This window comes from Canis lupus, chromosome 4 (genome assembly GCF_003254725.2).
Source record: "Canis lupus dingo isolate Sandy chromosome 4, ASM325472v2, whole genome shotgun sequence".
Taxonomy (NCBI): Eukaryota; Metazoa; Chordata; class Mammalia; order Carnivora; family Canidae; genus Canis; species Canis lupus.
The window spans coordinates 2,391,050-2,411,137 of NC_064246.1; the positions used below are offsets into that span (position 1 = coordinate 2,391,050).

At 42.6% G+C, this 20,088-nt stretch overlaps 1 protein-coding gene and 1 long non-coding RNA gene across 3 annotated transcripts in view; one reads left to right on the forward strand and one right to left on the reverse strand.

The window, feature by feature from the left end:
* The window catches only part of LOC112660902 (uncharacterized), a 42,265-nt gene extending 39,555 nt beyond the window's left edge, over positions 1-2,710 (reverse strand). For both annotated transcript variants that reach the window (XR_003137300.3, XR_004814902.2), the window contains exon 1: positions 2,538-2,710. This is a non-coding gene — a long non-coding RNA (uncharacterized LOC112660902). The remainder of the gene's footprint in view (positions 1-2,537) is intronic.
* On the forward strand, positions 1,146-9,243 carry ZP4 (zona pellucida glycoprotein 4). Its single transcript, XM_025448645.3, has 11 exons — positions 1,146-1,317; positions 1,565-1,855; positions 2,828-2,977; positions 3,720-3,907; positions 4,377-4,474; positions 5,569-5,699; positions 5,881-6,070; positions 6,147-6,294; positions 6,605-6,683; positions 7,883-7,996; positions 8,192-9,243. Exons 1-11 carry the CDS (start codon positions 1,146-1,148, stop codon positions 8,287-8,289), a joined length of 1,659 nt encoding a protein of 552 aa, XP_025304430.3. The 3' UTR covers positions 8,290-9,243.
* Positions 9,244-20,088: the final 10,845 nt, after the last annotated feature.

Below are 20,088 nucleotides of genomic sequence, written 5' to 3' on the forward strand. Positions count from 1 at the left end.
CTTGGGAAATGTTTTCATATGACAAATATTGGGCTAAACATAATCCAAAGACTTATTTTGAGAAAAGCCATTGAGGACAGTTTTCATGTTCCTGCTTCACCAGGGCGGAGTATATCTATCCATTCTTCAATCTCTTAGAATGCCTGTAGGACCGGCCTGATGCTATGGCCCAAACAATGGCCAGAACATGTAAACATGTTGAGGAGAACAATAATGTGGAAACCAAGCAAATAAGAAACTCCCATATATTTGTGAAAATATGTCTAAAACATAGGCAAGTGATGAGAGATTTTGAAATATCCATAAGAAGCAAAATGCCTTTGGGGAATTCATGTTGCAATCCACATTTTCACTTAGGTCCTGTTGGGGAACCCAGTAGGACGACTCTGGCAAATAAAAGCCTTGGAATTTGTCAAGAAAAGACTCTAGTGATGGAACTCTCTCTTAGGATCAGGGAAAGGCTCTAAATCAGGTTTTTTTTGGGGGGGGCGGGGCGGGGCGGGGATCAAGGTTAAATTTATCTCAAATTTCAAGTCAGGCTGTAATTGTCCAATGATTTCTTGTGAAAGCTTAGAACCATAAAGGTGACAGGGGTCCTTAAAAGACCTCAACAGTGTTGACTGAGTGCTCTTTGGTTAAGCACTGTGCCACACACTTGACATAGAATATCGCATATAACCCTCACTACTACTAGGAGATATTATTCCCATTTTACAGAAAAGAAAACTGAGTTTCCAAAAGGTTGTAACTTATCCAGAATGCATAGCTTATAAGGGCAGAGCTCAGATTCATACCCAAATGTGCAAAATTCTAGAGGATGGTCTTTTGAAGTCAATAAGCTACTATAATAAGTGCTACATTGAGCAACTTTGGGGAAGCCTCTTTAGCTAAAAGGGCCCATATTTTTCCTGAGCTCGGAATTGCCTGGATTGCAATGTTTAAAGTGATGCAGCTGCGGACTATGGCCTCAAGCAAATGAAGCTGGAAGAATCATCCTTTCCGAAGGAGCCCCACCTGCATGCCATACGGGTGTGCACCTGAAACCAGTTCCTTCTGTATAAAAAGAAACCTCGTGGAGCGTGGGGAGGTCAGGTTCCTGGGAGACTGAGCAGGTCTTAGGGCCAGTGGAGGCTCCTAGTGGCGCTATGCGGCAGCTGCAGATCATCTTGCTCTGTTTTTCCTGGTCTCTTGCGTTGAGCGGCCACCCTGAGCCTGAGGCACCAGATGATCTGGGTGAGCTCCACTGTGGGCTCCGGGGTCTCCGGTTCACTGTAAACCTGAGCCAGGGGACAGCGACTCCTACGCTAATAGCTTGGGGTAAGTTTGATGGCTTATCCCTGTCGCTTCCCCTCCTAACACTCTTCCCCCTTTGGTAAACTGCAGCCTCTTCTCCAGATTGAATCATCTAAAATACAACTTCTCCCCTGAATCAGAGTCCCCTCTTGTTCCTCTCTCTTATTGCTGCTGCCCCTTGGGGTCTGGCGGCAAAGCTAGCTGTCCCTTGCCAGCACTGAGGACGGTGGGGACTGACCACCTGTGCTTCTTGTTCCTTGCTGCCCTCCAGATGACCACGGGCTGCCACGCAGGCTGCAGAATGACTCTGGCTGTGGTACCTGGGTGAAGGAGGGCCCAGGAAGCTCCATGGTGTTAGAAGCCTCTTATGATGGCTGCTATGTCACCGAGTGGGTGAGGACGACTCGATCACCAGAAATGCCGAGACCCCGTGTGTCACCATCAGGGGTGTCTCCCCAGGACCCCCACTATGTCATGCTGGTTGGAGTTGAAGGAGCAGATGTGGCTGGACGCAACATGGTTACAAAGACACAGCTGCTCAGGTGTCCTATGGATCCCCCAGGTAAGGGCTGGGAACTTTCAGGTTCTGGGTGGTGCTGAGCAGCCCTGGGAAGTGCTCTTAAGCCTCGTTACCTGCTCTGTGCAGCAACAGTGACATGAAGGACTATCCTCCAGCTCCCCAGCACATGCAGTTCTTAAGATAACCACCGCTTGAGCAGTTACATTACTCAGTATGAGGCACTGTAGAGAGTATTTCAAGGTCTCCTCCTACTCCTAAGCAGTGCCAGATATGCCTTTGCTGCCCCCCCCCCCCAAAACTGGTGGGCTCTGGTGAGTGGCAGAGTTGGGATTCAAACAAGAATTGGCCAAAACCCAGGAGCTCCTCTGTCTTGAGAAGCATAGGGAAGGAAGCTAAAGCTATTAAGGGTACTTGGCAAATGTGTCCAAGAAGCAACATTGCCCTGAAAATAGGGCTCAGCCCTTTCTGCTGGAGGCTACTTGATCACTTAACTGAGGAATCAGTAGGAAGTGTGACTCCCCAGCTTCAGCAAATCTGTTCTTGCCACCTACAAGCCCTACCTTGAAGTCCTAACAGATTCAAACCTGTAGTTCACTCTTCTCCTCTGCCTTGTACCCAAAATATAACCCAGAATGGTAACACTGATAAAATGCAGAATTTCAATCCCCACACTAGACCCGCTGTACCAGAACTTGAGTTTCAGAAAGATCCCCCAGTAACTCACAGTACACGAAGATGGAGAAGCACCATTAGAGAACAGAAAGAATTCTTTGCTTGAAGGAAAAAGGAGCCTCAATGCTTCTACTGATCTTGCTGGTATCCTCTTTTCTCAAAGTACTAATTTCAAGGGACTTAATATTTACTTAATTTTCTGCAACTTAATTGCTAGTACATAACAGGGACCTACCCTGATCACCAGGACATATCTATGGAATTTTTAATACTTTGTAATTTTTTTTTTTTAAGACCCAACTTTGTTATCTAGCTTGAGTTACTCTCCTGATCAAAACAGAGCCCTAGATGTTCCAAATGCTGATCTGTGTGACTTTGTCCCAGTGTGGGACAGGCTGCCATGTGTTCCTTCACCCATCACTGAAGAAGACTGCAAGAAGATTGGTTGCTGCTACAATTTGGAGGTGAATTTCTGTTATTATGGAAACACAGGTGAGTTGCTGCATTTCTGAAACCAGCTGGAGAAAAGTACCAATAACTTGCAACTAAACCCTGAGAAGGTGATCTTCCCTCCTCCCCAACTCCCCAGAAGACAAATGTTAAAGATAAGTAATGCGTAAGTAATGAGTGAATCCTAGAGTACTTGACCCTAAGTGATTACTTTCTAAAGCCTTGCTTTGTCAATTCCCCAGAAACCAAAATATTCAATGAACTCAAGAAGCTAAGTCTTGCAAAACAATAATGAATTCACAGAAACTTAAAGCCATCAGCCACGTTGGGAAAAGGCTAAGTGTCTCAAGAGCCTCCTTTAAAAAAAAAAAAAAAAAAAACAACAACAGAAAAACAAAAACAAAAAAACTGCTTTCTGTGTGTCTCAAATCCTACTTTAAGGTTTTCTAATATAAAATATGTAAATGCCATATTCTAAGCTCTGAATGCTGAGGTGTAAAAGCAAGTACTATTATCCCCATCTTATAAATGAAGCTATAGCAAAAAGGACAGAAGCTTTGCCTAAAGTTGCTCCGGAAGTGGCAGAGGCAGCATTCAGACCCAGGGGCTCATCCAGGTGCTTGTTCAGTGCTCCAGTTAAGCTCTGGACAGCTGAACTTGCACAGGTGCCACTGAGTAGGACTGCCAGCCTCTCAGGGGGAGGGATCAGAACTATCTAAATACCTAACTGGCTCCATAACAGGAGGGATGACCTGCTTTCAGCACAGCCACTCTGGTTTTTCAGTGACCTCCCACTGTACCCAAGATGGCTACTTCTACATCGCTGTGTCTCGGAATGTGACCTCACCCCCACTTCTCTTGAATTCTGTGCGCTTGGCCTTCAGGAATGATGTGGAATGTACCCCTGTGATGGCAACACACACTTTTGCCCTATTCTGGTTTCCATTTAACTCCTGTGGTACCACAAGACGGGTAAGAACAGTTCACCTTGGGGTCTGTTCCTAACTCTAAAAGTCAGACAGAAATGTCCTAGTGACTGGAGGGAGAGGTGGAATATCTTAGCCATGGAGGATACAGCTGACCACTGCCTGATGTGTAGGATGGTCTCTAGGACATAATGCCTCATCACTGAGACAGCAGAAATCTCCCCTGGTGTGCAACTAAGATCACAGCTGTGCTCCCACAAGGGGCTGGCGCTCCTACCAAGCCATAGATAAGAGGAAAAATAGTTTTTTTGCCACATTGCTCTGGTAAGCAGGGACATTGGTTGACCTTGTCCATGTTCCCAAGTACTCCAAGCCCCTATTGTCTGATCCTGAGCTAAGGTGAAGTGATAATGTCCCAGGTTACTAAATGCCACCTGCTCTTGCCTCTGTTCAAGGAACAGAAAGTGCAGCCTGAAACTGAGTAGCACTGCTGACTGCTGTCCCCATACTTCTAGATCACTGGAGACCAGGCAGTATATGAAAATGAGCTGGTTGCAGCTAGAGATGTTAGAACTTGGAGCCATGGTTCTATCACCCGTGACAGTATTTTCAGGTAAAGGGTCTCAGTTAAGCTGACCCTGCTTGACTGGAATGATTTCCCTTCCATAAACCAGGAACTCTAGGGTAAGCCCTGAATCCACAGAACCTCTCAGGACAAGAGAACCTGTCTTCTGCCTTGGTGACCCAATTTCACTGACCATTATTTGATCAAGTCTCCTTGCATCACTGCCACTGAGTTCACTTAAGCCCCAAACTCCCTGGACTCCTACTTCACTTACCTGGATTTCCTTTTTCTTGTTTTTGCCTTCTCCCTTCTACCTCCACAGTCCATGGTATAGCAAAAAGAATCCCCTTAACACCTCAGAGGATTGCACACTTAACATTTCTTCATTGTCTTGCCATAGCTTAAACTTGACCTCATGAACATAACCTGAGGAACCTTGCATGAAACACCTCCTACTTTCCTCTGCAGCCCAACCTCCTTGGATGCCCTCCATCCCTCCCTCACTGTTCCCCCAACCCCAGACAGAGGTCCCTTAAAGATTATATAGAAGGACAAACTCTGGTCTCCGTTCTCTGTTCTGTCAGCTGTTGCTCTCCCTACTCTTACCTCTGTTGCTACTTCTCCTCCATGTCTACTCCCTGCGGGCTCTTCCCTGACTACCCCATCTATAGAAAGTACACGTTTCTCCCAGTGCTACATCAATTGTTTGCATGGTTCTTTTTTTTTTTTTTTTTTTTTTTTTTTTATGATAGTCACACAGAGAGAGAGAGAGAGAGAGAGAGGCACAGACACAGGCAGAGGGAGAAGCAGGCTCCATGCACCTGGGAGCCCGACGTGGGATTCGATCCCGGGTCTCCAGGATCGCGCCCCCAGCCAAAGGCAGGCGCTAAACCGCTGCGCCACCCAGGGATCCCCCTGTTTGCATGGTTCTTATAATTCCAACTCCCAAACACTTGAGAGTTGGACTACATCTTGGTCTCCCAACTATGATCTAGCTCCCACAAGCTTAGGAATCATATCCATCACACTTACAAACTTGTCCAACAATCCACATGACCTGGTTCCTAAAATCTGAGAACTAGAAGATGCCATGGTCCATCCTACCACCCACACTAGCTAACAAAGATCTTGTTTTCTCGTAGGCTCCGAGTTAGCTGCAGCTACTCTATAAGTAGCAATGCCTTCCCAGTTAATGTCCACGTGTTTACATTTCCACCACCGCATTCTGAGACCCAGCCTGGACCCCTCACTCTGGAACTCAAGATTGCCAAGGGTAAGACTCTCTTGCCTGGAGCATCTGGCTTTTAGTTAAAGCCCTATCACTTTTCTGGGCATTAAGAGGACAATTTGGTAATAAGATCCTTGCTAAGGTGTTCGTGTATATGTTTTGTCTCAAACCATCTAGAGGTTCCTAATTGTTTTTAATGGCTTCAACTCCATTTGGCCTCTTGCAGATAAGCACTATGGTTCCTACTACACTGCTTGTGACTACCCAGTGGTGAAGCTACTTCGGGATCCCATTTATGTGGAGGTCTCTATCCGCCACAGAACAGACCCCCACCTGGGGCTGCTCCTCCATTACTGTTGGGCCACACCCAGCAGAAACCCACAGCATCAGCCCCAGTGGCTCATGCTAGTGAAAGGGTAAGCGGCTCTTCCATGCACCTGTGCTGGAGTCCCTCAGAGAGGCCCCTCCTGACGGCCAGATATCTTTGCTTAGGTGCCCCTACACTGGAGACGACTATCAGACGCAGCTGATTCCTGTCCAGAAAGTCCTGGATCCTCCATTTCCATCTTACTACCAGCGTTTCAGCATTTTTACCTTCAGCTTTGTAGACTCGGTGACAAAGTGGGCACTCAGGGGACCGGTACAGTGCTTTCCTCTGTTCCTCAGCAGGTCTCAGAACCCACCCACTCAGAACTGTTTCCACATCCTACCATTCCTCAGCCAGGGCTGCCTTTAATTTTGGCCATTGGTACCCTCAGATTTTGCCTCATTGCAAGTTTCATTGATACCAATGGTATGAGTGGCCTTTGCCTAAAAGCCTCTAGTCCTTTAGTGTTATTGTGATATCAGCTTGGGATGTCAAGATTTTCTGATAACTTCTTCCTAGGGAGATAAGTCTGAAGACTTATGATGTGGTTCTACACCATGATCTGAATTTTATTGGCTCCCAGGTGTATCTGCACTGTAGTGCGTCTGTCTGCCAGCCTGCTGGAACACCGTCCTGTATGATAACCTGTCCTGTTGCCAGGCGTGAGTATCCAAGCTGTCCACACTAAAGGACAAACCTGAAGTACTCGAGTCCCACTTCTAACCTTTTTTAGCCTATAGGCAAATAATTCAAAGTAAAGATTCATCTCACTAAGGAGGCTGCTTTTAGGTAGTTTTATGATGCAGTAAAACAGACAACCAGCTTCCTAGAATTCCAGGCTTTTAAAATAAATATAAGCTATAAATCCTCAAGTATCAGCCTTGTCAAAATGTATATGGAAAAAGCTAAGCAAGGAATTAAACTTGCTCATGACTTACGTATTCCTCAGTATAACAAAACACTTATCTGGCTAGTTCACAAACCAAGATGTTTAAACCTGCTTGAAGGCATGTCTAGCAACATGGCCTGAAGATCTATAGGTGTCATATGATTGCAGACAGAGTAGATACTCCAGCTAGTCAGACCCAGTCCTCCTAGAATGTGTGTGTACTCCTACCTGGTCCACTAATTCTTACCTGTCTAGCCCCTGAATTGGGATTCATGACCTCTGAAGCTTTAAGTACCTTTGGCACAAAGGATTCATAGTCATGTAAGGATAGTTATGAAATACTGCATTAAATATTTAGGACTGAACTGATGACATATATATTCTATACATCTATTCTATTGCTATGCAAAATACTGCCCCAAGCTGGAAAGATGAGATGCCAACAGCAGACTACTTTCTTTCAAGTGAGAAGCTGGGAACAGGTTGGTAGTACAATCTGGCTTTATTAACACAATGGGAGTAACTAATCTCCATTTCCTGATAGCTAAGTAGGACACTAATAAGGCTCCAATGATTAAGGTCCCAGAAAGGCCTGCCATCCACAGAACTTTAAAAAGGACTTTTCCAAGGTCCTATAACTGGAATTAGAAATGGGATTCAAACAGCTTTGCTCTTACTATTTTACCAGCTACCTTTGTAGCTTAGGAAAATGTCGTGGTATTAATACATTACTGTCCCAATACCTCTTTTAGGGAAGAATGGAAGTTTGGGGGAAAGTCTAGTACCATAATCTCTATTACCAAAGTCTGGTGAAAATGCAGTAGCAGTGTCAGATACAAAGTCTTAGATATGTTAATTTAAATTCAGACAAGTCTAAGACCTGGAACAGTCGTACATATTGAGGGACCTAACTCTCCCATTCCTAGCCTACTGTATACAAAAAATTCTATTCCTACCTCTCCTCTCCAACAGGAAGAAGAAACTCTAACATCCATTTTCAGAACCATACTGCTAGCATTTCTAGCAAGGGTCCCATGATTCTACTCCGAGCCACTAAAGACTCAGAAAAGCTCCATAAATACTCAAGTGAGTGGGAGACTCTACTAGCTATTGGAAGCCCCTTATATGAACCACCAGTCAAGCTAAAGCTACTTCCTCATCCCTACTTTCTATCCCTTGCTGATATGACCAATGTGAATCTCAAATTGATCAGCTTGTTTTTCTTATAACTAAAGACCATCAGCCTTTCAGGATACATTAACTTATCTTTCTACCCTTCAGGTTTTCCTGTAGACTCTCAAACTCTGTGGATGGCAGGCCTTTCTGGGACCTTAATCGTTGGAGCCTTGTTAGTGTCCTACTTAGCTATCAGGAAATAGAGATGAATTATTCCAGTTGTGTTAATAAAACCAGACTGTACTAATAGCCTGTGTCCTGCTTCTCACTTGAAAGTAAGTAATCTATCTGCTGTTGGCATCTCATCTTTCCAGCTCGGGGCAGTATTTTGTGTGGCAATAGAATAAGAAGCATGATACCCTAGGTCTCTACTCCAGCCCTTCTAGCTTCTGAATAGAACACATTTCAGTAGATTTAGAGTTGGTTGACAAGTTAGGTAGTATATATGAGCTAAATACAGAGGGTTATAAACTTAAGAGGAGTATAGAACTAAACTCTTCCACAAGATAAAACTAAGATAGAACTATTCTAGAGCTAGTCTGGAATACTCTAGACCACTGGTTTTCCAATTCTAGTGTCATCGGGATCAAAAGGAGGGCTGATGAAAACCAATTACTGGCCCCACCCCCAGAGTTTAAGTGGGTCTGGGCTAAGGCTTAAGAATTTGCATTTCTAACCATTTCTCAGGTGACTATGATCTTAAGCATCATACTGCAAACCAAGGTCTAGAACAGTGACAAAGTATCTGATCATGAATTGGTCAATTGGAAGTGGTTTGATCAGAAGCTTAGTTTTGGGCCGGACCAGCAAGTACTTTCCTAGTTTAATAGTTTTTTTTTTATTATTTTTATTTATTTATGAGAGAGAGAGGCTCCATGCACCGGGAGCCCGACGTGGGATTCGATCCCGGGTCTCCAGGATTGCGCCCTGGGCCAAAGGCAGGGCTAAACCGCTGCGCCACCCAGGGAATCCCTAGTTTAATAGTTCTTAAGACTGATATAAAAACAGCAATTCCTCAAGGCAAATATCCTGCTCAAAGAACGCTCTAGTAACTAACACTATTGGCCATACTCTGGCAGTCTCTACTCTCACGGTGAAGTTCTAAAATTAATCCTAGTTAACCAGTTCCCCATTTGTCCTAAGGAGCTAACTCTGGGAAAGGAACTAGGGGTGGTGGAAGGGGAGGAGGGCGGGGGGTGGGAGTGATTGGGTGACGGGCACTGGGGGGTTATTCTGTATGTTGGTAAATTGAACACCAATAAAAAAAATAAATTAAAAAAAAAGGAAGTAACTCTTAAGTAGCTTTATATTTCAGCAAAGTAAAAGGCACTAATCTTGCCACTTAAATACCAAACTGTTTCTAAGCAGGGAATGAATATTTCCTTAATTAACAGGAACACTTTGTCCTTTTTATGTGACAGGAACTATCTTAGATGCTTGATAACACACTTGAGGTCCATGAAAACCTAACGAGGTAAACCTTCATCCCTAACTTCTATGCTAAAAAAAAAAAGTCTTAAATTGCAGTGGTAGTAGTGGTTAACTTGGTTACTCAACAAGTATAGCTGGGTTATCTGAGGTATCATGAATAGATAGATGTAATTTAACTGTATTTAACCTAATACATCTAAATTATCACTTAGGTAAGGCATTATTTGAGATTTATATCCACGTGTGTTTACAATACATCTCATTTGCAGGTTAAAAACTATAAGTACTATATCTTTAGGTCTTCTAAGATTTACAGTGAAACAGGTTCATGTACCCAAGTTGTTCCAAACTTAAGTTTCCTAGTATCTGAACAAAATAGGTGATTCTAAATTTAAAATCCTTCTAGCCACATTTCATGTATCTACAGCCATATCTGGCTAGGAGCTACTTGAGCTAGGAGCTAGAGCAGGACTGAAGTCCCTAAATTCAAGCATGTACTTGACCTCCTATGTGATAGGCATTATATCATGCATGGGAGATAAAGCAACATAAAACAAGAAAGATGTCCCAGCAACAAGGGCAGACAAATGTCTGGTGAATAGAGGGGAAAAAAATCAAAAGACGGGGAGAAGAAAATTGCCAAGTCCTGTCCTGTTCTGCCTGTGAGAAAACTAAGGGGATATGGTATGGAGTTCTTGGCTTATCACACTAAAACAAGTGTGTGGTATCCTATAAATCCAGATATTTGGCATAATCAAGAAAGTTTCATTTACAACCGAGTCCCCTGTAGCAGAGTACCTAGCATGTAAGTTATTCAGCTTCAATGGACTTTTAAGATTTTATTTTTAAAAAGAACATGGTGGAGGAAGGACAGAAGGGGGAAGAAGAGAACCAATCCCAAGTAGACTCCAGGCTGAATTCAAGCTCAACTTGGGATTTGATCCCACAACCCTGAGATCATGACCTAGTCTGAAATCAAGAGTTGGATTCTGGGCAGCCCGGGTGGCACAGTGGTTTAGCGCCGCCTGCAGCCCTGAGTGTGATCCCGGAGACCCTCGATGGAGTCCCACATCGGGCTGCATGGAGCCTGCTTCTCCCTCTGCCTGTGTCTCTGCCTCTCTGTGTGTCTCTATGAATACAAAAAAAAAAAGGAGTTGGATCCTTAACTCACTAAGCTACATAGGTCCCCTATTCCCCCCCACATACATACATGCTCTACACACACACACCCCCCACTCCCCCCCACAGGCGCGCACCCCCCACTCTTTCCCCCCCCACCCTCTTCACCCCACCAGCCCCCTCTCTTTCCCCCTTTGAGGGAGGGTGGTAACATGTACACTAGCACTAAATCTAATCAAAGAAAAAAAGCCTTGACCTAGAACCCACCAGGTTTTCTCCGGCTTCTCAGACTAATTATATTAATGTCCTGTGAGCCTCCAAAGAACTATTTCCCAAACATATTTGACCATGGAAACTTCTATTTTCCAGAGAATCTTCTAGTAGGAGTGTTCTACAGAATATAAATCTATTATTTCTATAGATCTGGGCTGTTTCTGCTTTCCTTATTGGAACTTAGCCTGCTCAATAGGGAGAAAGGAATATTGTAGGGAGAAAAATTATTAGTGTACCTCTGAATTGAAAAGCCCCTCAAACTTCCTAGCTTAAAGTTAAATCACTGCTCTAAAGTGAAATATCATTTGGGACCATTAACTTGAATAGCTTATTAATATAGTGTCTCAGCTAAATTAGAAACTTTATTATCCCCAGAGGGTATAATTCTTATACTTCTGCTACTTTTTGGCATTTGTCTAGTTTTAAGAGGCTTTTTCTAATAACTTATTTATAAGTTTATATTGCCACCCCAGACTCTTTACCTTCACAATATCCTCCAAATTTAATGAAACTGATTCCAGGTAATTACTAAAAGATTGCTTGAATCTAGCCAGAATAATGTAATCTACGCTTGCATATTTTGGGTTTTTCCTGGATAAAGATCATTGATTTGGTCTGCTGTGTGCCTATCACTAACATATCCTCAGACTATTCACGTGATAACATAGCCTCTCTAGGTAACTCCACGGGTCTGCAGCACAGCTAGCTGTCAGCATAAGACCTCCCTTTGATGTCCTCCCTTTCATATAGGATAAATCCTAGGTCCTCTTTTTGGCATATGCCATTTTTGTATCCATTTGAGGAAGAATGATGTATAAGGCAAACTCAAAGTGGATGCCTGAGAGTAGCTTTCTCTCTGCTCCCACTCAATCTGGCTCTCGACAGTTTAGCTAGGTACCAAATTTTGGAGAAGTGGTCTATTTTCTGTTTTGAAGGTAATGCTCTATTGACTTCCAGGTTTCAGTGTTGTAGCCTGCTATTCTGACATCTGATCTCCTGTCTTTGGCTATTCCAGATGCTTTAGAACTTAGAAGGCCAGAGAATGATGATGGGATATTCTGTGATTTGTTGATAGAAAAGAGTTTTAATCTATAGAGTACATGTTTTTAACTCAAGGAAAAATTCTTGTTTCTGACTTATACCCCCCCCCCCTTCTGTCTTGTCTCTACCTCCCTAGTTTATTTTTTTTTTCCAGATAAAAGTTTCTTAAATTACCTCTTTGTTTCCTTGATTTGTCTCTAGTTTTGGCATATACTTTGAGACTTAAGTCAGAATATACATTATCTTCTATTTCAAATAGAAATCTTGTTTATCCTGCATTGTCTTCAGACCTTTTTTCTTGATGGTATGTCTTCAAATATCAATCTTGTCCGTTCATATAGTACAAAAGCCAATTGGAAGCTCTGTGTGACTGAAGACTAATAAGCTCCAACTTTGGGCCACAAGCCATTGTGGCCTACATTACTCCTACTTCTTCCCCTTTATATGGATCTACTTCCAGTAACACTGGAAGAGTATGTTTATAAGACTAAGTTATGTTTTCCACAGCATCTAAAATCCCTAAATTCTAAGAATTCCTAGTCCTAGGTCCATTTGTTCACTGCCAGGAAGGAAGAAAGTAAATCCCCAGGTGTTTAACAACTCCTGATTTTTTACTTTTTTTTTTTTCTTACTTATTGAATCCTAATATGCATACAATGAAGCATATGAGCTCTACCAATGTTACAGAGGGCCTGCTGAATACATGTCTAACCACCACCCTGATCAAAAGGTAAATGAAGCAACCCCAGAAAGTTTCCTCATTTTTATTGTCAGTCAACACCTCCTAGAGGTGCTAACTATGACCAGAGGTCCATTTTACTTGTTCTTGAACTTCATATAAAAATAATTATATAAATTCTTCTTTGTTTAGACTCCTCAATCTAGTGTCTGAGATCTATATTCATGTGTCAATATTTCTTTTATCTACTACATTAAAGATACCAGTTTAGGGGGCCCTGGGTATCTCAGTCTGTTGAGCATCTAACTCTTGATTTTTGGCTCAGTAATGAGATCAAGCTTCACATCAGGCTCTGTACTGAGCATGGAGTCTGCTTGTCCCTTTCCCTCTGCTCCTCCCCATGTGTGTTCTCTCTCTTTCTTTCTCTTCCCTCTTTCTCCCTCCCTCCCTATTTCTCGCAAAATCTCTTAAAAAAAATATCAGTTTATCCTTTTATTGATGGACAGTTGAATTGTTTCTAGTTTCAGGTTATTGGGATCCCTGGGTGGCACAGCGGGTTAGCGCCTGCCTTTGGCCCAGGGCGCGATCCTGGAGACCTGGGATCGAATCCCATGTCAGGCTCCCGGTGCATGGAGCCTGCTTCTCCCTCTGCCTGTGTCTCTGCCTCTCTCTCTCTCTCTCTCTCTCTCTCTCTGTGTGTGACTATCATAAATAAATAAATTTTTTTTAAAAAAATGTGTAGTTTCAGGTTATTAAGCACTAGTAATCACCCTCTTTCCTCGTGTACAACAGCTTTATACCATCCTCTCCTACTCTGAACCAGACTGGCCCTATGACAGTAGGACATAGTAAAAGTAACACTGTGACTGGGCATAGGGCACATGCAGCTTCTGCTTTGTCTCCAGAGAAGCCAGTTGGCTTGCCACAGCAAGGATGCTGAAGTAGCCCTGTGGAGAGGGAATGATTCCCCAACCCCTCCCAGCCAACAGCCATGCAAGTGCCTCCCTGGAAGGGAGTCCTCTAGCCCCAGTCCACATCTGCCAGCAACCATATAAGAGACCCTGCGCTAGAACCACCCAGCTGAGCTGGTTCTGAATACCTGTTCCTCTACAACCATGAGAGAGAAATGATTACTCTTATAAAGCACTGTGCTTTAGGTGACTTTTTTTTAAGGCACAATAAGTAACTAATATTAAGGGTTTTGTTTGTTTGTGGTGATATCTCACCTTAGATATGAAAGAGTAGAATTGCTCAGTCACAGAGAAGTGTATGCTCCAAAAGCAACAGCCAAAGTTTCCAAAGTATGTCTATATTTACACTCAGACTAGCTATTAGCTATGTAAAAGAGTTCTAATTGCTCTAAATCATTTAAGGATAGGCACCTATTTTGAGAGGTAAGATCTGCTAGAGTCCACATCAGCTCCTCCCCCTTAGGTTGTACTTAATCCAGCCTACAGAGGCACACAGCCACCCCCTGTCCCCTCCACCATCACTCAAGTTTGATGCTATGTGATTTGGTAACTACAGATTCTATTAGACTGCTATGTCCTTGTTGTTAGCAAACTGGGGGCGGGGGTGGGGGGGGGGTGTTATCGCTGCCTGTGTCTCATTAGTCCATAATCAAGGGAGCTTTAAAATAAGCCAATAAAACATCTTAGATTCATAGAACCTATAAAATTGAGACAAAAAAGTAAATTTTTCAATCAATAAGGGTGAAAATCTTGTCATTGACCACTTAGGGATATAAGAAGAGGTAAGATTTCTTCATTCTGTCACTTTCCAGAGAAATAGAATTTCCTTAGGACAAATCTCTAAGAAAACCCAAAGCAGTTGGCAGATGACGGGAAATAGCATCTTGACTGGAGCACTATGCACTGAGTCTCTATTTTTAGATCTTCATGTTCAACAAAATAAACTCCCTTTTATATTAGGAATTCAAATGAGAGTGATCTACTTCAATGACCAACAGAGAACTTACAGGGTCTGAGAACAGGAGAAACAGAAAACCAGAAATGGAACCTGATTATCATAGTAGCTTTTCTGGAGAAACTATTCTTTCTCATAGAGATTGCCATTCCCATCTTCACCCAAAATATTCAGACCAGGATACCAGCTACATGGCGGTTGATAAAACATTTAACCTCTACAGACTTAACTTTCTCACATCTGAAATAAGGACTTATTTCTTTCTTTCTGGCTTTAAATTCTTTGCTCTTGGAATTTTCTGATTCTCCTTCAGTCATTTTCGTTGGTCTTGATTCCTGGCTATCCCTTGGAAATTCTACTTCCCTGATTCCTTGCTTAGGATTTTCATGCTGTGAGCTGGCAATGTGCTTCTGTCCTACACCATGGCATACTTCTGCCTTCTGAGACCTAAAGCCTTGCTGTTTTTTTCAATAAAAGTCTTAGCAAGTCTTACAATAGCCACCGGCCAGAGGGAGCAGAAATTAGAAGGTCCTGCAAATTGCCAACCTCTTTTCTTCCCACTTTTCCCAAGAAGTATAGCTTTTTTCATTTTTGCTGATGTGGAAGGGACTGAAGACATTGACAAAGAGAAATAAATCACCTTCCTCAGCACCCCCAATAGCTGAATTAGGTGAAAAGGAATGGCCGAATCCAGTGAAGTCTCTCACACAGGTTGGGAGGGGAGGAAGGAAAAGGCAAAGGGCTGACTGCACAAAGACTGATGGTAGTCAAATAAAAAATGAGGCTTCAATGATGCTGGAAAAAATGAACTATACCTGTCAAGTTTTGTCTTTTAATCTCTATATTGGAGTAAGGGGTTGGATTATAATAGCTACTGCTGCATGTTTGCCAGGTGCTCCTCCGATGTGCCAGTCTAGCAATTCATCACCTCATGGGTACACAAGAAGGGCTCTCAGGATGTTGACTTTATCTTCCATGGATCAAAAATACCTATGAGTTTAGTTTTCAAAGAAGCATCTATTTTCTTACCCTCCTGAGTATTTGGCCTTATTGTGTTCTGTAGGGTAAATCTAGGGGTGTTGGCAGGGATGGGGCAGGGAAGGAGACAAGCACCAACGTAAGGACAGAAATCCATCACCTGTCAGTCACTATTTCTCACTGGGGCAAGGGTGCCCTCAGGGAGTGCCCTGAGATTGACAACATGGTTGCTGGGAGGTTATCACATCTGGTTGTGCTACCCACACCTCTCCAAAGTCAGACTTTCATCCTAAAAATTCCCTTGTCCTTGTGCCAGACAAAGGGCCTGGCATAGCCCAGGAGCTCAGGGAACATTTGCTGAGTGAATCACACAAAACTATGACATAATTTAACCAGATTTAAAGAAGCCTAGAAAATTCCCAGAAAATGCCTGAATTTACCCAGAACACTCTCATTCCCTAGAGTAGGAATTTCTGGTCAGGTAGGCCTTTTAGGACATGCTCACTGACTGCTTCTGTTAGCAACCCCTTCTTCACTCCCTGAGTCCTCATGGTTCACAGGAATGGAAAATGTTTCAGGATAACACAGGATCGTCCCTTTGAACAAACTCCAGTGTCTTAATCTTCTATTAGAAAACCCACAACTCCTTTTTTCCCTTTGAGGAAAAGTACTTGACGAAAGCATAAAAAATGCCACAAAGAAAAATTACAAATCCAATGGCAACTAGAGCCCTCTTTAGTCTTTGGAAACCTAGTCTTTGGTTCTTTTACAATTTGTTTTATTGAGATATAACTCACATTCCATAGAGTTTAAAATGTATACTTCCATGGTTTTTAGTATACTTGCAGTTGTGCAAGTCCCTCCCCTGTCTTTCCTCTTCCTAGCCCCTCACATTCACTATTCTGTTTGTCCTTAGACATTTGTCTATTCTGGAATACCTCACATAAATGAAATCATACATCATATGGCCCTTTGTGACCAGCTTCTTTCACTAGCGTAACATTTTCAAGGTTGATTTATGCTGTAGCATGTGTCAATACTTCAGTCCTTTTTTGGTCATTAGGAATAATGCTGCTATGAACATTCATGTATGAAGTTCTTGTGCAGACATAGGTTTTTATTTCTCTTGGATCTAGACCTAGAGTAGATTATGGGGGTCATATGGTAGCTCTGTGTTTCACATTTTAGCAGCTTCATGAGTGTTTTCCAAAGTGGTTGGACCACTTTATACTCCTACCAGGAGTGTATGAGGGTCCCATTTCTCCACATCTTCACGAACACTTATTATCTTTTTGTCTCATAACTATAAGGTAATATTTGTAAACTATTTTTAAATATAAAAAAGCATAAAGACAATGAAAGGGCCCCAAATCCTGCCAATAAAAAACATCAAAATGTATGACCCCAAATAATTCAAACCATACATAAAAGCCGAAGAAAAAAGAACTCCCACTGCCCCCCACTCCTAGGTGCTCTTCCTGAATGCAACGGTCTTCAATGGTCTCCTATAGGTCAGTCCTCAAGCCTCAAGCGTGTGCATGTTTCAGTTCACACAACAGTGACAACCCTCCTTCTGCCCTCATGTACACGTTCACTGCTGTTTTTCATCTACGGTATACGTTAGCTGCATCTTGTCTAAAAGGCCTATAGTCTCCTAAAAATCAGGACATGTTGGCCCAGGAAGCCCAGCATGCCCATCAGTCTTCAAGAGCAAAGCAGCAACTGTTCCCTCTGTGTCTTCCCACAGGTTAGGAAAGCACTCTGCACAAAGGAAAACCATTTTTTACAAGATCACTTTTATTTGACCATGGTGGGAAGATGTAGCATATGTGTTGGCTTTTTTGCTGAGCACTCTAAATTAAATCCTGGATGGAGAAGGTAGAGGCCAGGGTCAGTGGTGGTTTCATGTGTTGCAACATACTCTATGTCGGGCTATTAGATAAGGCTTCATGCTCTTGATAAGACTCTGCACATTATCTTCCTTATCTCCTTCAAATGGTTTATACCTACAAGCATGCTGTTTCTGGCATTTACTGCTACCCAGGAAGCTACAGAGACAAATGATGGAAAAGTGCTCATAAATAAGTCTGTTTGTAATGAAGGCCAGGGAAGAAGTCCTCTGTCAAAGTCACATTTAAATTCGATGAGTCAACCCTTTTTGCAATTACCATGCAGACAAGTTTAATATAATCTATTGGAGTGGCCTCCGTAAGATGACACTGAAGCCCTGAGACACCTCTGGGATGACTCGGTACCCTTGGTTTGGGGCCAATTGACTTAATGTTCTGTGTTTCCTGTGAATGACTCCTTCTCCTCATCTCACCCCACTGGCTACATTATAATTCCCTAAATTCTCACTTTACCTTTTTTTTTTTTAAATCTCTGGTACCTCAGGAACCACCATCTTCTCACCACAAAAGAAAAATAAAATATGGACTGTGGTAGCACAATGAAAGTACTTCCCCAGCTGAAGTCTGATAAAAAGTATACCAGAATATATTAATGGAAAAGTGAACAGAACACAAAAACAGTGTTATTTCAATATTACGATTGCAGGGCAGCCCGGGTGGCTCAACAGTTTAGCACTGCCTTTGGCCAGGGGTGTGATCCTGGAGACCGGGAATCAAGTCCCACATCGGGCTCCCTGCATGGAGCCTGCTTCTCTCTCTGCTTGTGTCTCTGCCTCTCTTTCTGTCTCTCTCTCTCTCTCTCTCTCTCTCTCTCTTTTTTAAAGATTTTATTTATTTATTCATGAGAGACACACAGAGAGAAAGACACAGAGACACAACACAGGCAGAGGGAGAAGCAGGCTCCATGCAGGGAGCCTGATGTGGGACTTGATCCCGGTCTCCAGGATCAGGCCCTGGGCCAAAGGCAGGTGCTAAACCGCTGAGCCACCTGGGCTGCCCTCTTTCTCTGTGTCTCTCATGAATAAATAAATAAAACCTTTAAAAAAAATTATTATTGCAATAAATATTTCACGTTAATGATGCACTGGGTAAAATTAAAAACAAAATGAGATGCAGAAATAATCATGAGTCTACCCTGATGAACTTATCCAAGTAAAAGGTTATTCTATGAAACAGATGGTGTTGAAAGGAAAATATTAATTTGTGCATTTTAACCCCTGAAGCAAATGTTTAGAAAGCATAATTACCATTTTTTTAGCACATACAACATGCCAAACACTGTATAAGCAATTTCTGAGGATGATTTTTATTTAACACACTCAATGCTTTTTGAGGTTGGCAATATTATCAACACTTTAAAAAAAAGATTTCTGAGTTTTATAAAGCTGAGGCTACATAGAAGAGCATGGTTTATATAGACCTGTGATTAATATTTCACAGATGAACAGCAAAAAAATGTATGTTGTCCATAGCCTATACCATAACAGCACCAGGCAGGTTGACCCCTGCAATACTCTTCCAGTCGTCAGAGTCTGGGAACTAAAGAGGGAACCACTCAAATCCTTAATTTTGCAGGACATGCTCAAATATCCACCTTAAAAAGCTTTTTGAATTCTTGCTTTATTGCTTTCCAGCTTGTATGCAGCTTAGGAAACTAAAACCCAGAACACTCATTAATCCATTTGGTAATCCAAATTCTGATTTGAATTTTCCAATTTCCAAAGAGCATATCCTTTCTTCTGTAGCACTTTCCTACATTCCTCCTTGTCCTGATATTCCTCTTTATGTTTTCCACTTTAACTTGAAAATATCAAATTAGAATTAAATTATTCCATTTAAGCGTTAGATCCATACCTCTGTTTAGGTGCTTGCACAGAATTTATAAATAGAAGCCAGTGGCCTAGGTGTCTGCGCTCTCCTCCTTGAAGCTCCGTAGGAGAGCCTTCTCCCCTCAGCCCTTCAATTGGTTAGTGTATTTGGTTGATTAGTGGATTTGGATAGCTACTTCTGCATTCTTTGTCAACGGGATGTCCAAACAACCTGTGGCTTAAGTTACTTATATGAGATACCTTGACTTTTAATTTATCACAGTTCAGCTCCTACTAGGACTTCGAGGTTCTGAGCAATCTATGTCAAAAGTAGCTCTTCTGGGACACCTGGGGGGCTCAGTCAGTTAAGTGTCCGGCTCTTGGTCATGATCTCAGGGTCCTGGGATCAAGCCCTACATCAGGCTCAGTGCAGAGTCTGCTTGTCCCTCTCCCTCTGCTCCTCCCCCTGCTTGTTCATGCACTCTTTCTCTCTCATTCTCTAATAAATAAAATCTTTTTTTAAAAAAAACGTAGCTCTTCCATCACATCAATCCTCAAGGGGACCTTCAAGACCCTCTGATCCCCGTAACCACTTTCCCCTAATTATGCTTGCTGATCCCTGAGGCTTCAGCTGCACCTGTTAGGTCACTTGCTGGGAACTTGACTCACAAACCTTGCTCTGACTGCAGCACATTCTTCCTCTCTTCCTTCAAACTTCGCTATTTGTAGGAAGCTCCAGATATACGTTGAGGAGAAGGAAAAGTCAGATGTCACTCATATATAGAAAAGTTATGAGAATTAAATTTTTTTTAATTTTTATTTATTTATGATAGTCAG

Coding starts and splice junctions, on each gene's coding strand:
- ZP4 (XM_025448645.3), top strand. CDS start 1,146: ATGCGGCAGCTGCAGATCATCTTGCTCTGTTTTTCCTGGTCTCTTGCG. Junction 1,856..2,827: donor GTGTCCTATGGATCCCCCAG/GTAAGGGCTGGG, acceptor ATCAAAACAGAG/CCCTAGATGTTCCAAATGCT. Junction 5,700..5,880: donor GGAACTCAAGATTGCCAAGG/GTAAGACTCTCT, acceptor GGCCTCTTGCAG/ATAAGCACTATGGTTCCTAC.